The 16294-nt window shown below is 38.3% G+C and overlaps 1 protein-coding gene across 2 annotated transcripts in view; it reads right to left on the reverse strand.

Moving 5' to 3' along the window:
- The window catches only part of LOC137645715 (rootletin-like), a 746485-nt gene that overhangs the window by 213591 nt on the left and 516600 nt on the right, over window positions 1–16294 (reverse strand). For both annotated transcript variants that reach the window (XM_068378593.1, XM_068378592.1), the window contains exons 17-18: window positions 7409–7603; window positions 7073–7267 (exon numbers count right to left, since the gene is read on the reverse strand). In XM_068378593.1, the coding sequence (XP_068234694.1) occupies window positions 7073–7267; window positions 7409–7603 (390 nt within the window). The remainder of the gene's footprint in view (window positions 1–7072; window positions 7268–7408; window positions 7604–16294) is intronic.

A 16294-nucleotide genomic window follows, 5' to 3' on the forward strand; every position in this document is an offset into this window, starting at 1 on the left:
CTGACCTGAAGGCAGCAATCACAGCAGCAATAAGAGTGATCCCAAGGGAGGAATGCAGGAGGGTCATCGAGAACTTTGCCCGCCGGATCCAAATGTGCCTACAGCGCCGGGGAGCTCATTTGGAGCACATTTGGAGAGCCAGTGAAACAAAGAGTTTTTGTTGTACAGACTTGAAACTTTGGAGATGTCTGCTACACAGGCTTGACCTAATGCAGCTAAAGTTTTGTGTCGATCTAAATAAAATTTTGGAAGTTATTCGTTTCTTGGTGATGGCCGTTTTTTTTTTTTTTTTTTTTTTTTTTTACACCCTGTACGAGAAGGGAAGATGGTGCGAGGTTGAATGTCATGTTGAATTGAGAGTTACTTGAGGAGGTGGATCAGTTTAAGTACTTGGGGTCTGTTGTTGCAGCAAATGGTGGAATGGAAGCAGATGTATGCCAAAGAGTGAATGAAGGATGGAAAGTGTTGGGGGCAGTGAAGGGAGTGGTAAAGAATAGAGGGTTGGGCATGAATGTAAACAGAGTTCTGTGTAAAAAAGTGATTGTACCACCAGTGATGTATGGATAGGAGTTGTGGGGAATGAAAGTGACGGAGAGACAGAAATTAAATGTGTTTGAGAAGAAGTGTCTAAGGAGTATGGCTGGTGTATCTCGAGTAGATAGGGTTAGGAACGAAGTAGTGAGGGTGAGAACGGGGGTAAGAAATGAGTGGATATGAATGTGTTGAGATGGTTTGGCTATGTTGAGAGAATGGAAAATGGCTGTCAGCTAAAGAGGGTGATGAATGAAAGAGTTGATGGGAGAAATACAAGAGGAAGGCCAAGCTTTGGGTGGATGGATGGAGTGAAGAAAGTTCTGGGTGATAGGAGGATAAATGTGAGAGAGGCAAGAGAGCAAGCTACAAATAGGAATGAATGGCGAGCGATTGTGACGCAGTTACGGTAAGCCATGCTGCTTCCTCCGGTTGCCTTGGATGACCGCGGAGGTAGCAGCAGTAGAGGATTCAGCATTATGAAGCTTCATCTGTGGTGGATAACGGGGGAGGGTGGGCTGTGGCCCCGTAGTAGTACCAGCCGAACGCGGTTGAGTTCCTCGTCAGGCTGGGAGGAGCGTAGAGAGGAAAGGTCCCCTTTTTTTCATTTGTGTAATGTTGGCTACCCTCAAAATTCGGGGAAGTGCCTTGTTATACACACACACACACACACACACACACATATATATATATATATATATATATATACATATATACTATATATATATATATATATATATATATATATATATATATATATATATATATATATATCATAGACTCCTTTAAGTAAGGACTGGAACGTCAGGACCTCGGGGTTTTTAACTTGAGTCTGAGAGACTTCATGCCTGATTTTTTTTTTAAATTGACATATGTTATGTATTTTCAAATTTTAAGATCATTTTGCTCCCACAACTTTTCCTGTTTTTATCTCGTTTTCTATGCAAATCCCATTTTCTGTTCAAATCTCACTGACTAATGTGTTTTGTTTCTGTTTTTGTTATAGAAACGGTCCAGCTGGTGATCTCACAATATGCCACATCACTGTAGCTGCTTTGGTTGTAAAGGGAACTATGATGGGACACCTTATGTAAAATTCCTGAGGAGAGGGAGAGATGGATATTGGCAATGCCGAATGAGAAAGAAAGCTTGAGATGCTTGAAGGAGATATATATTTGTGAGACACATTTCAATTGTGAATGGGTGTCAGTTAAGGGTGGCAAGCGACCCAAACAACCTCCATCAATATTTCCTGGAATACCAAAATCAGCTTTGAAGCAGGTTACCTCAGCCCCACGCCCAACATCATCTTCTACATCACAATCAAGAGCTAAAAAGGTGCATGCAGCTGCTGAGGCTGCAGACAAAATCCGAGATTTCGACCAATTTCGCGCCAAAATTAGCTCCTATTTTCCTGGTTTTAACGTCATAAAAGACCAGAAAGATCTCTACCTATCAAGAATTGACGCTACTGGACAAAGTGTCAAGCAGTTCTTTCATCTACAACAAGTCAATTCACCTTTTGGATTCCTATTCTTGAATAGAGTTGAGAAAGATGGCATTGAGGTGCCTAAGCGACTTTTTCCTTTGCAAAAGAACAGCTTGCTCTCAAAATGGTCCCAGATTAGATCCATAACTGAACAGGTAAACACCTATGAGTACACAAGCCAGGAAAGTCTTAGTGTACGACTACGTGCACATCTTCAAAAATGTTCGTAACAACTGGATTACTGTTGATGGCCAGACACTCTCATTTCTTGTACATGGCAATGAGTACAAAGCTTACTGGAGTGATATTCGGAAGCTTTATGAGATCGACCGAGCTACTCCTAATCGCTTAACCAAGCTGACGCACACCGCTGTTTTCCCCAAACCCCTTCAACGCCAGAGCGTACCCTTAGTATGTCAGGTGTTCAATGACAAGACTGTCGCTGCCTTAAAGACCTTCAAGGATTCATTGGGCATCAGCAAAGGCACCATCATTCTCACCCAGACAATGAGTGAGTGGTTCAAGATGATGAATGTGAAAGACCGTTTCTCAGCTAGACATCTACGTGACGAATCCAGACAGCCTTGGACAGCAGACTGTACATCTTTCACTAAGTTGGAGGACGCCTGCCAAATTATATCGACCTGCACATGACAAGGAGGTAGTGGTCGTAAGCTGAAGTTAACTAAGCAAACTGCTGAAGCATTCATTGTGTCTACACGTAATAATGTGGCTGCTGCCAAATTGCTTCTGGCAGAGAAAGACTTTGACTACGTTCTTCCTGCTATATTCGCGGATGAAGCCTTGGAAAAGTTTTTCGGTCAAGCCAGGCAAAGAAGTGGTGGAAACTTCTACATTGATGTAGTTGACATTATGGCTGCAGCAAAAGTTACAAATTTGCAGACACTTCTAAAGCATGACATTATGCCAGAATCTAGTTCTCGTGTGCTTGATTGCGACAAGAATTGTACTTCTTCCATAAATCCAGATGAGCGAAGTGAACTCATTGACGAGATCACTCCTCAAGACACTCGGGAGCTCTTAAAGTCTGCTGATAACCTTAAGCATAAAGTTGTATATTTGGCTGGATACCTTGTTCATAAATATTGTAATAGCACTAGTATGGAGGATATCATGGATGATGAAGATGGTAACGAGGTGTCATCTGAGTTCTTAGATCATTTGAATAGAGGTGGACTGAGTGTACCAACTATTTCAACTGTCTTTTTTGTACATAATGCCTATAATTTGCATGCCATGTCTAAAATGCATTGCCGCTTTCATTTTGCTGAATTGTTATCTTTTGTAGATGCACCTTTAGCTACTAATAATGCAGCATGTACGACTTTAGCCAACATTCTATTGAAAGCTCAGGTTCTCAATGTAAGTGACAAAGAAAAGGCTGTGAGATGCCTCAGGAGGCAAGAAAAGCTCTCCATCTAGCGATGTTCATCTAATCAAATGTTAATGTCTTTGAGTTTTGTTGTGATGAGAAATACCGTTCTTTATTTCTCAATTTAGTGTTTCATCGTTTTAGGGCTTGTTTGGAATGTTTGAGTAATACAATATTTGACAATATATATTAAATTTGGACAGAACTACAGACTTGCCTCTTATTATAATCAGCCATCCCTCACCATCTATGAGTTACACAAAAAAACGAGTAAAAATGACCAAAATTCACTATTTTGACCTTGAAATATGACCTTTTGACCTTGAAGATGATGAAGATGACCCCAGGGGGTGTTGAAAATGTCACTATTGAACTCACCGTCCTCAAAAACCCCCATTTTGACTCAGAGAACGTGTTTCTAGCCCTTCTTAGAAGTCATTTTAGTCCAGGACTCAAGTTAATCCTTCAGACTCAAGTTAAAAACCCCGATCAGGGGACGTTCCAGTCCTTTCTTGAAGGACGATATATGACAATATATATTAAATTCGGACAGCTCTGCAGACTTGCCTCATATTATAATCAGCTATCTCTCACCATTTATGAGTTACACACAAAAAACGAGCAAAAATGGCCAAAATTCACAAATTTGACCTTGATAAATGACCTTTAGACCTTGAAGATGATCCCAGGTGGTGTTGAAAATGTTACTATTGAACTCACCATCCTCAAAAACCCCCATTTTGATCCAGAGAACGTGTTTCTAGCCCTTCTAGAAGTCATTTTAGTCCAGACTCAAATTAATCTTTCAGACTCAAGTTAAAAACCCCGAGCAGGGGACGTTCCAGTCCTTCCTTAAAGGAGTCTATGATATATATATATATATATATATATATATATATATATATATATATATATATATATATATATATATATATATATATATATGTATATATATATATATATATATATATATATATATATATATATATATATATATATATACAGTATATATATGGCATAATGTCATTTCCTTTGTATATGTTCCAAGGCAAGTTGTTTATGGTGATTCAGATTATGACTATATTTCTTTCACAAATAAAAAAAGATGAGACCATATTTTTCTTTGGTTTAAGGTCCAAGGTAGGTCCAAGGTGGAGTAAAGAGAGAAGACTGAATAAGGTTCATTTTAATATGTTTTTACTGTAATAATCTATTTGCTCTTATTGGGAAGGGTGATTTCGTGATTATCTATAGATCACTGTGGATGAATAACTTCTTTGTGGGAGAATTGGAGGATAGGGTCTTTAATGCACTTCATATGGTTACAAAATACTGATGTAGGGGCAAGGGTGGTTCCCCATCTTCACATAATACTGAGATATTTGGGGAAGATCCAAAGACTTCATTACAAAGTGTTAGACTCAACTGTGTATTAAATCTAAAGACTTTAAAGTAGCTTCAGATCCTGGGCTGCTATAATCCATTCTCAATGCACTAATGCTTTATAGATCATAAAGTTGATTTCTTTGAGTCTCATATTCTATTCGATAACTATTTCTTTAGGTTTACAGTATTTTTACATTTGGATTTTATGTAGTATACACAAGGTTTCCAATTAAGGTGAATATCAAATATTTATCCAAAAATTTGTATCTTATCTTTCAATTGTATTTGATTGTCACCGATTTTGAGGTTTATTTCTTGATTTTGTTTCCATCCAATATTCTTATCAAACATTTTTGCTTCAGTGCTCTCTGCAGAAAGTCTGAAATCAACGGACACAGTACAAACTTATACTTTTGAAATGGAGGCCTTTAGAATTCTTTGTAGGTGTCAAAGATTTTTTGACAAATAGTATATTAAAAATACGTTCATGAAAAGGCTACTTTTCACTCCACGAGTCACTTGAGCAACTATGTCATTAATTGCTAAACTAAGAGAGTACCATATAAAACACTACCCCACAGCACACCAAAGTCAAGATTATAAAATTCGGAATAAACATTCTCTATACGACTTTGGAATGTTGTACCACAAAAAAAAAATTCTGAATGTCAAAAGAATGGTTACTGTGATTTGCTTTCATTCAAGACCTCTGCATACATAATTTTCCAAATGTAAAGGAAAGTCCAAGGTAGATCGTTCTGTTTGAGCTAAACTGCGAAGCTGAAAAACGTTATGTCATAAACACCAATTCAGTCTATAATTTAACACTTTTTTCCAGTAATTTGCATGAATATTGTAATTCAAGGGGTATTAGTTTGTTGAGTGTAGTTGAGAAAGTGTATGGCAGAGTGATAATTATTAGGATTAAGGATATAACAGAGGATGCAATCTTAAAGTACCAGGGGGTTTTAGATGTAGGGGAGGTATGGATCAAATTTTTACAGTTAGGCAGATATGTGAGAAATATTTACAAAAGGTAAGGAGGTGTATGTTGCGTTTATGGATCTAGAGAGAGCTTATGTTAGGATTAATTGTGAAGCAATGTGGAATGTGATGTGGTTATATGAAATTGGTGGAAGGTTATTGCAAGCAGTGAAGAGTTTATTCATAGTCCGTAAATTGTGTGTTAGGATAGGAAATGAAGTGAGTGAGTGGTTTCCAGTGAGAGTGGGACTAAGACAGGGATGTGTGATGTTGTCATGGTTGTTCAATTTGTTTTTTAATTATGTTGTGAGAGAGGTGAATGCTCGAGGGCTTGGTCAAGGATTGAAACTGATAGAAGAGAGTAATCAAGAGTGGGAGGTGAATCAAATGTCGTTTGCGGATGATACAGCATTGATTGCAGACTTGAAAAAAATGGGGCAATTAGTGACAGAGTTTGGGAGGGCGTGTGGAAGAAGGAAATTGATAGTTAATGTGGATAAGAGTAAGGTTATGAGATGCATAAGAAGGGAGGGTGGTGCTAGGTTGAATGTCATGTTGAATGGAGTTACTCGAGGAAGTAGATCAGCTTAAGTACTTGGAGTCTGTTGTTGCTGCAAATGGTTGAATGGAAGCAGATGTACATCAGAGAGTGAATGAAGGATGTAAAGTGTTAGGGGCACTGAAGGGAGTGGTAAAGAATAAAGGATTATGAATGAATGTAAAGAGAGTTCTGTATGAGAAAGTGATAGTACCAATTGTGATGAATGGATTGGAGTTGTGGGGAAATTAAGTGACGGAAAGACAGAAATTGAATGTGTTCGAGATGAAGTGTCTGAGGAGTATGGTTGGTGTATCTCAATTAGATAAGGTTAGGAATAAAGTAGTGAGAATGAGAATGGGTGTAAGAAATGAATTAGCAGCTAAAATAGATATGAATATGTTGCGGTGGTTTGGCCATGTAAAGAGAAAGGAAAATGACCATCTGCTGAAGAAGGTGATGAATGGGATAAATACATCTTCTTGTAAAAAAAATGTATTCTATAGCATATTTATCACATGTTTTTTATAAGCTGACTCACATTTGTGTATCTGAAGTACTAATGATTTTTTAATAAGGACTCGGGATCATTATAATCATCTGTTTTCCTTATTTTGATGGTGTATTAATTAAGAAATGCATAGGTGCGAAGGGATATCAGTATTTTTTTTAAAGAAAGAGAACTAAAACATTGTTCTTAATGCAAAGATAAAAACTTTTTGGTCATGAAAAATCATAAAATAATTCATACCTGTGTATTGAGTCGCTCCTTATCAGATGCCAAATTCTGGTTTTCTTTTTCTAGCTGAGTGCGACGAGCTTCATTATTAGACCACTTCTTTTCTAAAGATGTGGCAAAACTCTCAAGACTCTGCTTCTCAGCTTTCAGTGTGGTAAGATTCTCACGTAACGAATTTAGTTCCTTCTCAGCGCCATTCAGTTTCACCTAGGAAAAAACCTTGCTAGATAAATCTATTACTTAATAAGTACAGTATCAAGGAAAAATCATAATCAAAGAACATTCCATAATATCAAATTATTAAAGAATAATGTTATACAATAATAAAATAAATTATACTTTACTAACTTCCATTTCAGCATTTTCTTTGGTCAATCCTTCCTTTTCACTATTGAGTCTCTCAATTAGCTTGACTTTTTCGGTAAGATTATTGGTAATGGTAGTAAGCTCGTTCTCCAATGAAGTTTTAACACGTTCCAGGATGGTAAGTTGTCCATGCAATTCATTACGTTCTGTGATGATGTCATTCAGCTCCAGTTCGATCTACACAGAAACGAATAGGAATTCATTATCAATAAACACAAGGGAACACAAAAATTAAACCAACAGCTGAAATGCTATGTAATATATATATTCAAAATGTCGTATTAACAAATAAACATAAATATCTCATTTCATCATCCACAATGAAAATCCTTTATGCAAGGCTCCTGCAAAGCTATTTAAGCACAACCTGACAGCGGATTGACATCACTAATTTTTACATATTGCTCTTTAATTCCTTTCACTTCAATATCTATAAACCATACTCATTTACTTCTATGAACCTCATTTATATTTCTATTGCTTCTCTTTTGAAGCTCAGTTTTATTGACAATTACTTCTGAAACAAAATAAAATACCATTTTCTTTCCTTTCAATAGACATCTCTAGTAAAGTAATAACACAAACTAATGGTTAACGGAAAGAACCGATGGCTTGAGCATGCTACTTCTGTGGCTTTTTAGAGCATTTAAAGAAGTTTTCCTTTGAATTTATTAGAAATTACTGCTTAGAATAAAAGGTGTCAGGAGTGCAAAGGCCTCAATGCTCCTCTTAGGAAAAATATGTTTCTATGGGTGCCAAACAAATTAAAAGTCCAAAGTCTAAAATAAAACTTGCTTTTAGTTCAGGGAGAAATCCACAGAAGACTAGGCTAGTTGATTATAGCAGCAATGATAGTGATAATCACACACCAGCACTAAACTCAAATAGAACGCTTAACAAATCCAGTTTTTATGGTGATGAGCTTCAAAAACTTTCAACTTCTTTAGCTTGTTTTATGAAATTTCATATGGCCATTGAGTTTTCACTCAAAATGTCATTTCTCAAGTAAAGACTACAGATAGTAATGTTCCATTCAGAAAAGTTTCTGATGGTGCACAGCGCATTAAAGATTCAAGATCCTTTCTTATAGCTTCAAATTCTTTTTTTACTTTAGACCCTTCTATTATAAAACCCTTGCCTTCCCGGAATCCTAGCCATTCTTTTAGAAAACTTGATTGTAAGGCAGACCTGAAGTGGTAGCTTGAATCCTAATATCCCTTTAGTCCTCTAACGCAGTATTGTATCTTAAATGTGGATAACCTGGCATTTCATATGATTCCCTCAGAGCAAAATATTTCTAATAACGTTTTGGCAAAAATTGCTCAGTTGAATCATGCTTTGGATGACAGTGCAGATCATTCGCCTGCAAGCTCAGCCACTAGATCATCACAGGTTTACTCTAATGGGGTGAATTTAGCCACTATTACTTAAACTGACAAAATCATCCCCTTGAAAACAACTGTAAAGCAACTCCCGTGCAAATGGGAAAACTAGAAAGCAATACTTCAGTTCATCCTTCTCAACACGAAGATAAAGATGAAGAAAACACATAGGAAGAGCCCAACTACGATAATACAGGGTTGTTGCGGCCTTATTGGTAACGTCTCTGACTGTTGATCGCCCGACGGGAGTTCAAACCCTGCTCAAACTCGTTAGTTCCTTCAGTGTCTGCAGCCTTACCATCTTTGTGTGCTAAGGATAAGGGGTTTTAGGTAGCCGATAGGTCTACCTGCTGAGTCATCAACAGCCTTTACCTGGGTCTCCCTGGTCCTAGCTTGGGTGGAGAGGGGCTCCGGCACTGATCATATGCTATATGGTCACCTAGGGCATTGTCTTGTTGCTAGGGCAATGTCACCGTCCCTTGCCTATGCCATTCATGATCGACCTTTAAACCTTTAACGAGTTTGCCTTGCCTACACATGGCAGCTGATCGATCCCACCTTAAGAGTGTGAGTTTAAGCCGTTTAATGTGGAGGTTACTGCTGTGGATTGGCATCACAGTGGGGATTGGGCTTTCCCAGCTGACATTTTGGTGTGTCTCTTCAGATGGCACTAGAATGACATTAGAAACCTTTAACATTTATAATGAGGTTTCTCCTTTTCAGACCTTACGAAATCTTATTGCTGAAAAATATTCAAATAAGCTACTTAAAGTACTGATGGTGCTTATTCTTTAAAGTCCTTGGTGACGGGTACTTTCGACATGATTAATACATCTCAATATACCCTTTTAGTTTTAGGATAGAATTGATAAGTTGCTTACTCAAATGTGAAGCCTTCTATACCACAAAGATGTTCTAACTTGCATCAGACAAATCTGTTACCAAATAATATTCTAGTTTACAATTTAATGCCCTGTCTTGAGCACGTCATTTGTGTTAATAGACGAAAATATTTAAATGAAGACTTCGCAAGCTGATTTACTAAAGAAATGCTGTTTGTGGGTAATAAAGTAGGAAGTCTTCTTAAAATACTCTCCTTACAGGTTATATAGTAGGAATTATTTCTGATCCTATACAATAGAGATTTGCAGGCCATCAGGAATTGGAATTGGCTTGGGATTATCTGACTTGCTTAAATAAAACTGTTTCATATGGAGTTTCCAAGGTTGTAACAGCTTTTATGGTTTAAAGGTCACTCATGAATGGCAGAGGCAAGGCACAGTGACAAATTTTTAGAGACTGACCATATATACATGTGATTAGCACCCAAGCCCTCTCTCCACCCAAGCTAAGACCAGGGAGTGCCAGGCAATGGCAGTTGATGTCTCAGCATGAAGACCAATAGGCTCCCCAAAAACACCGATTCTTGGCTTACAATGATCATGAGGTTGCAGACTCTACAAGAAACTATCGAGCTTGAGCGTGTCTCAAACCCCAGTCCAGCAGATTGCCAGTCAGGGACATATCCAATAGGCTACGAGAAGAGGCAAGGTTGTGCTTCAATGATTACCCCTAGGGTAGTCTCTGAGAACAAATAACATTTATCAATTTCTTCCACTATTTTTGGTCCTCTGCTACTGCTTCATGCAGGTGAGGTTAGGTTGAAGGGAAAGGATATGGGATGATAAACTGACATCCCAACCTCAGCGTCTTAGATGTAAATAAGATTGTTAAAATAATTGCTAATGTGGGTTACCAGGGCTCAAAGTAACGCTTTCCGGTCACTTTCCGTTTTTTACTTAAGAGCTTCAACGGCCTTAGAATTATCCCCGAAGAATTCCTTTCATAACCCTAGTAGAACATTAAGAATCCACTCCAGCAGATGTTTCGAACTCAAAGGTCTTATCTGAGAATGCTATAGTGGTCCTTTCCTGAAAACCCCAGTAGGAGGAAGACTTTCCCACTATTATCACATTTAGGGGTTGTTATGATCTGTGGGCGCTAGTTGTAATAAATAAGGTCACTATATCCTTCTAGGTTTCAATCCTCCCTTGTCCAAGGAACAAATCATGTTTCTGGGTTATCAAACAAATACAGGAAATGTACACAGTTTGAAGCTAGAAATAATGCAACTTCTGGAAAAAGATGTGATACAAGAAGTCTTAAACCCTGCTCCAGGGCTCTATAACAGGTTATTCCTAGTGCCCCAGGTTTCAAATAGTTGGAGACCAGTTCTAGATGTCTCAACCCTCAGCAAGTTAAGAGATCTCACAATATTTTCTCTGGACATGCATCAACAAATTCTGGGGGTGATAAAGAAAGAAGATTCGATGTTTTCAATACACCCCTCAGGGGCATATTTTTACATTCCTAATTATTTCAATTTGAGGAAATATCTTCGTTTCATTGCTGTGTCAATGGTTTACCAATTTAAGTGCCTATGTTTTGGTTTCAATATGGACCACTCACGTACTCACCAGGAAGATAGCAATCATTTCAAAATGGATAAAGATTCTGTAGCCAACACTTCTTTTACAGTATACCTGAATGCCTGATTTCCTATTTTTGAGTGATTAGTTGGAAAGGAATTGGGTCCAGCAAATGTGGTTCCTCAGGTTACTAGCAAGGTTAGAGACCCTTGACTATTTGAAGAAGTCTCTTCTGGTTCCTAGGCAAAAGATTGCATATTTGTAAATGATTACAACAACAGTTTCTTTTTTTGGTTTTTCTGTCAAAGAAAAGGATTCCATATTTTCTTCTATTGTTGAATAAGTTCAAAATGTTCAAGTCTATGTCAGATAAGATGAGACTTCTAGGGACTATGATTTCCTTAGAGAGGTTGTGACAAAGCATGTAGCTCTAAAGCGAGAAAAGGATTATGTATATTTTCTTCAAGACTTTGGAAGGGAAGACCTATCAGACACCATGCTAGAAATGCTATGGAGTATTTGACAATAAGGTTGTCAAAAGGTTTCAAAAGAATAAATGATCTGTGCCTCTTCAGGTAACATCGCATGAAGAATTTGGATTTTATAAAGTTCCCACCAACTTCTAATCTAAATTTGCACATCAAAAGGGCATTTTATGAAGCTCCCACCAACTTCTTCTACTCTAAATCTGCACATCTAAAGGGTGTGTCTATGGGAAAACAGATGTTTCAATCTATTAAGGGACGATGTAGGCATTCATGATCCATGTCATTATATATATGAAGAACAAGAGACAGTGTGGACTTCTCAAATTATTAGATTCAATACCTAAGGAGTTTCCTAACCTGTGTAAATGCTAGATCTGTTACAGACCAAACTTATGGGAATGCCGAATGAACTCAGTAGCATGCTAAAACTTTTGTGGCTGTGAAAATTCTAGCAATTGCAAAAATAATAGTAAATAAAGCCAATTATGTGCATATCTAGAAAGGCACTGATGGGCGAGACAGATATTTTTTGCTTAAAATAAGATTTGAAAGAAATTTTCAGTTTACAGTATGATTAATTGATTGATTTATTTTTTATTCAGTTTTCATTATTAGTTAGTACATATAACTTCACAAAGGTCATGTAACAACCATTATGTATATACAGTCTGATAATCATATTCGTGGAGATAACACATAACTGTATACAGTACTGTATAGGATTTCTTTGCCTAGTTACTTTATCATTCGATTTTAACTTTTTTTATTTATTAAATTTATAACACATGTTCAGCTGACTCCATATTATTTACCTGAAGATATAATGAAGTTAAATAAGTAAAGCTTTTGTTATGATAGAATTAGCATTTAATTAGCCAATTCAACAATTAGAATAGCACCAACGTATCCCTGCGTGTCGTAAGAGGCGACTAAAAGGGACGGGACGAGGGGGCTGAGAACCCCCTCTCCTGTATTATATACTCCTGTGAGACATAGAAGACGTGGAGCTGGGGGGAGAGTGATTGCTCCCTGCACTCTAGTTTTGGGGTGTCTGAATGTGTGTCAATGACGTACGATAGAGTAAAAGATGTGAGATTGGAAATATGTTAAGGAATAGAAGGAGGGATATATTGGCTTTGTGTGAGACAAAGATAAAAGGGAAGGGTGAAGTAATGTTTGGTGAAGTGACTGGTAGAGTGTCTAGGATTGAAAGGGGAAGACCAAGAGAGGGTGTGGCTTCATTGCTGAGTGAATGAATGACATATAAAGTTGTGGAATGGAAGGAGATATCATCGAGGTTAATGTGGGTAAGGGTCAGGTTGGGTAGGGAATGTTGGGCTTTTGTCAGTGCGTATAGGCCAGGTTGTGAGAAAAGTGAGGAAGAGCGGAATGAGTTCTGGAATGAATTAACTAGGTGTGTAGAAGGACTGGGTAAAAAGAATTATGTACTGTAGTTGTCATGGGTGACTTAAATGCTAGAGTGGGCACTGGAGAGGTAGAAGGTGTCATTGGGAAGTATGGCGTACCAGGTAAAAATGAGAGTGGTGAGAGACTGGTAGATAAGTGTGTTGAGCAAGAGATGGTGATAATTTCTAGCTCTTTCAAAAAGAAAGATAAAAACAACTATACATGGGTAGGAGTGGCAAATGGAAGAGTGGTAGAAAGGGCTTTAATGGATTATTTGTTGATAACTAGAGGAATGTTTGGAAGATTGAAAAACGTGCACGTGTTTAGGGGTATGGCTAATCATTTTTTGGTGGAAGGAAAATTAGTTGTAGCAAAAAAGTGGGGGAATAGAGTGGGGGATGTCAAAGGGAGCTAGTGAGGGTTAAAGAGTTAATAAAACCGGAGGTAAAAAAATGAATATCAAGAAAGGTTGAAAATAGCATATGACAGAGTGAAAGTAAGAAAAACTGGTAATTTAGAGGAGGAGTGGAAGTTAGTAAAAGAAAATTTTGTTGGGATTGCAAGTGATGTGTGTGGCAAGAAGATTGTTGGAGGTAGCATGAGGAAGGGTAGTGAATGGTGGAATGAAGGAGTGAAGTAAAAGTGGAAGAGAAAAAGAGAGCATTTGAAGAATGGCTGCAGAGTAATAGCATAGAGAAGTATGAAAGATATAAAGAGAAGAATGTGGAAGTAAAGCGCAAGGTAACTGAGGCAAAGAGGGTGGCTGACCTGAGGTGGGGTCAGGGATTGGGTCGTTCATATGAAGAGAATAAGAAGTTTTGGAAAGAAGTGAAGTAAGTAAGGATGGCTGGCTCAAGAATTGAAGAGACAATGAAAGATGGAAATGGAAGGTTGTTAAAAGGAAAGGAGGTAAGGAAAGGAGGTAAGGAAAAGGTGGGCGGAATATTTTGAAAGTTTACTGAATGTTGAGGATAATAGGGAGGCAGATATAATTGCTGTTGCAGGTGTTGAGGTGCCGGTAATGGGAGATGAAAATGAGAGAGAGATTACAAGGGAGGAAGTGAGGAGAGCACTAGATGAAACGAGATTAGGAAAAGCACCTAGTATGGATGGTATGAAAACTGACATGTTAAAGGAAGGGGGTGTGACTATACTTGAATGGTTGGTGAGATTGTTTAATATGTGTTTTATGTTGTCAATGGTACCAGTAGATTGGGTTTGTGCATGTATTGTACCATTATTTACGGGTAAGGGAGATGTGCATGAGTGTTGTAATTCAAGGGGTATTAGTTTGTTGAGTATGGTTGGAAAAGTGTATAGTAGAGTACTGATTCATAGGATTAAGGATAAAACAGAGAATGCAATCTTATAAGTACAGGGTGGTTTTAGAAGAGGTAGGGGATGTACGAATCAGATTTTTACAGTTAGGCAGATATGCGAGAAATATTCAGCAAAATGTAAGGAGGTGTATGTTGCGTTTATGGGTCTGGAGAAAGCGTATGATAGAGTTGATAGGGAAGCGATGTGGAATGTGATGAGGTTATATGGAATTGGTGGAAGGATGTTGCAAGCAGTAAAAAGTTTCTACAAAGGTAGTAAAGCGTGTGTTAGGATAGGAAATGAAGTGAGTGATTGGTTTTCAGTGAGAGTCGGGCTGAGACAGGGAAGTGTGATGTCACCTTCTTGTTTAATTTGTATGTTGATGGAGTTGTGAGAGAGGTGAATGCTCGAGTGCATGGACGAGGATTGAAACTGATAGACGAAAATAATCATGAATGGGAAGTAACTCAGTTGTTGTTTGCGGATGATACTGTACTGGTTGCAGACTAGGAAGAGAAGCTTGGCTGATTAGTGACAAAATTTGGAAGGGTATGTGAGAAAAGAAAGTCGAGAGTTAATGTGGGTAAGAGTAAGGTTATGAGATGCATAAGAAGGGAAGGTGGTGCAAGATTGAATGTCATGTTGAATGGAGAGTTACTTGAGGAAGTAGATCAGTAAGTACTTGGGGTCTGTTGTTGCAGCAAATGGTGGAGTGGAAGCAGATCTACGTCAGAAACAAAATGAAGGATGCAAAGTGTTGGGGGCAGTGAAGGGAGTGGTAAAGAATAGAGGGTAGGCATGAATGTAGAGAGAGTTCTGTATAAGAAAGTGATTGTACCACCTGTGATGTATGGATCGAAGTTGTGAGGAACGAAAGTGACGGAGAGACAGAAATTGAATGTGTTTGAGATGAAGTGTCTAATGAGTATGGCTGGTGTATCTCGAGTAGATAGGGTTACGAACGAAGTAGCGAGGGTGAGAACGAGTGTAAGAAAGTATTTAGCAGCTAGAGTGGATATGAATGTATTGAGGTGATTTGGCCCTAATGAGAGAATGGACAATGGTTGTCAGCTAAAGAAGGTAATGAATGCAAGAGTTGATGAGAGAATTACAAGAGGAAGGCCAAGGTTTGGGTGGATGTATGGAGTGAAGAAAGCTCTGGGTGATAGGAAGATAGATGTGAGAGGGGCAAGAGAGCGTGCTAGAAATAGGAATGAACGGCGAGCGATTGTGACGCAGTTCCGGTAGGCCCTGCTGCTCCTTCCGGTCACCTTGGATGACCTCGGAGGTAGCAACAGTAGGGGATTCAGCATTATGAAGCTTCATCTGTGGTGGATAACTGGGGAGGGAGGGCTGCGCCACCCTAGCAGTACCAGCCGAACTTGGTTAAGTCCCTTGCTTGTCAGGCTAAGAGGAGCGTAGAGAGGAAAGGTCCCCTTTTTTTCATTTGTTTGATGTCAGCTACCCAACAAAATTTGGGGAAGTGCCTTAGTATACAGATAGAATGACCATATCCTTATGTTAGCATAATTTGCAAAAAATGCATAAAAAAGTGTAGAAAGTATAGAAAAGTATAGAAAAGTGTTTGGAACCAATTCAGTCGCTTGTAGTTTTCACCTAGAAGCATCAGTTCTCGAGATATAAACAGTTTTCCTGATTGGGTATGGCATCCATCTTGGTGGCCCTTTTGGGGAAAATCTTCCCATACAAGAATACGTACCAAAGCTAGAAATCATCCCTAGACATCATAAAATCATTTTATGAAGAGAACAGCTGTATACTCTTCCGTGCCACAGTCGTCCTCTATGTGGTTTCTAGACTAATATGATGAAATCTCATTTG

The sequence above is a fragment of the Palaemon carinicauda genome, chromosome 8 (assembly GCF_036898095.1).
Source record: "Palaemon carinicauda isolate YSFRI2023 chromosome 8, ASM3689809v2, whole genome shotgun sequence".
Classification (NCBI taxonomy): domain Eukaryota; kingdom Metazoa; phylum Arthropoda; class Malacostraca; order Decapoda; family Palaemonidae; genus Palaemon; species Palaemon carinicauda.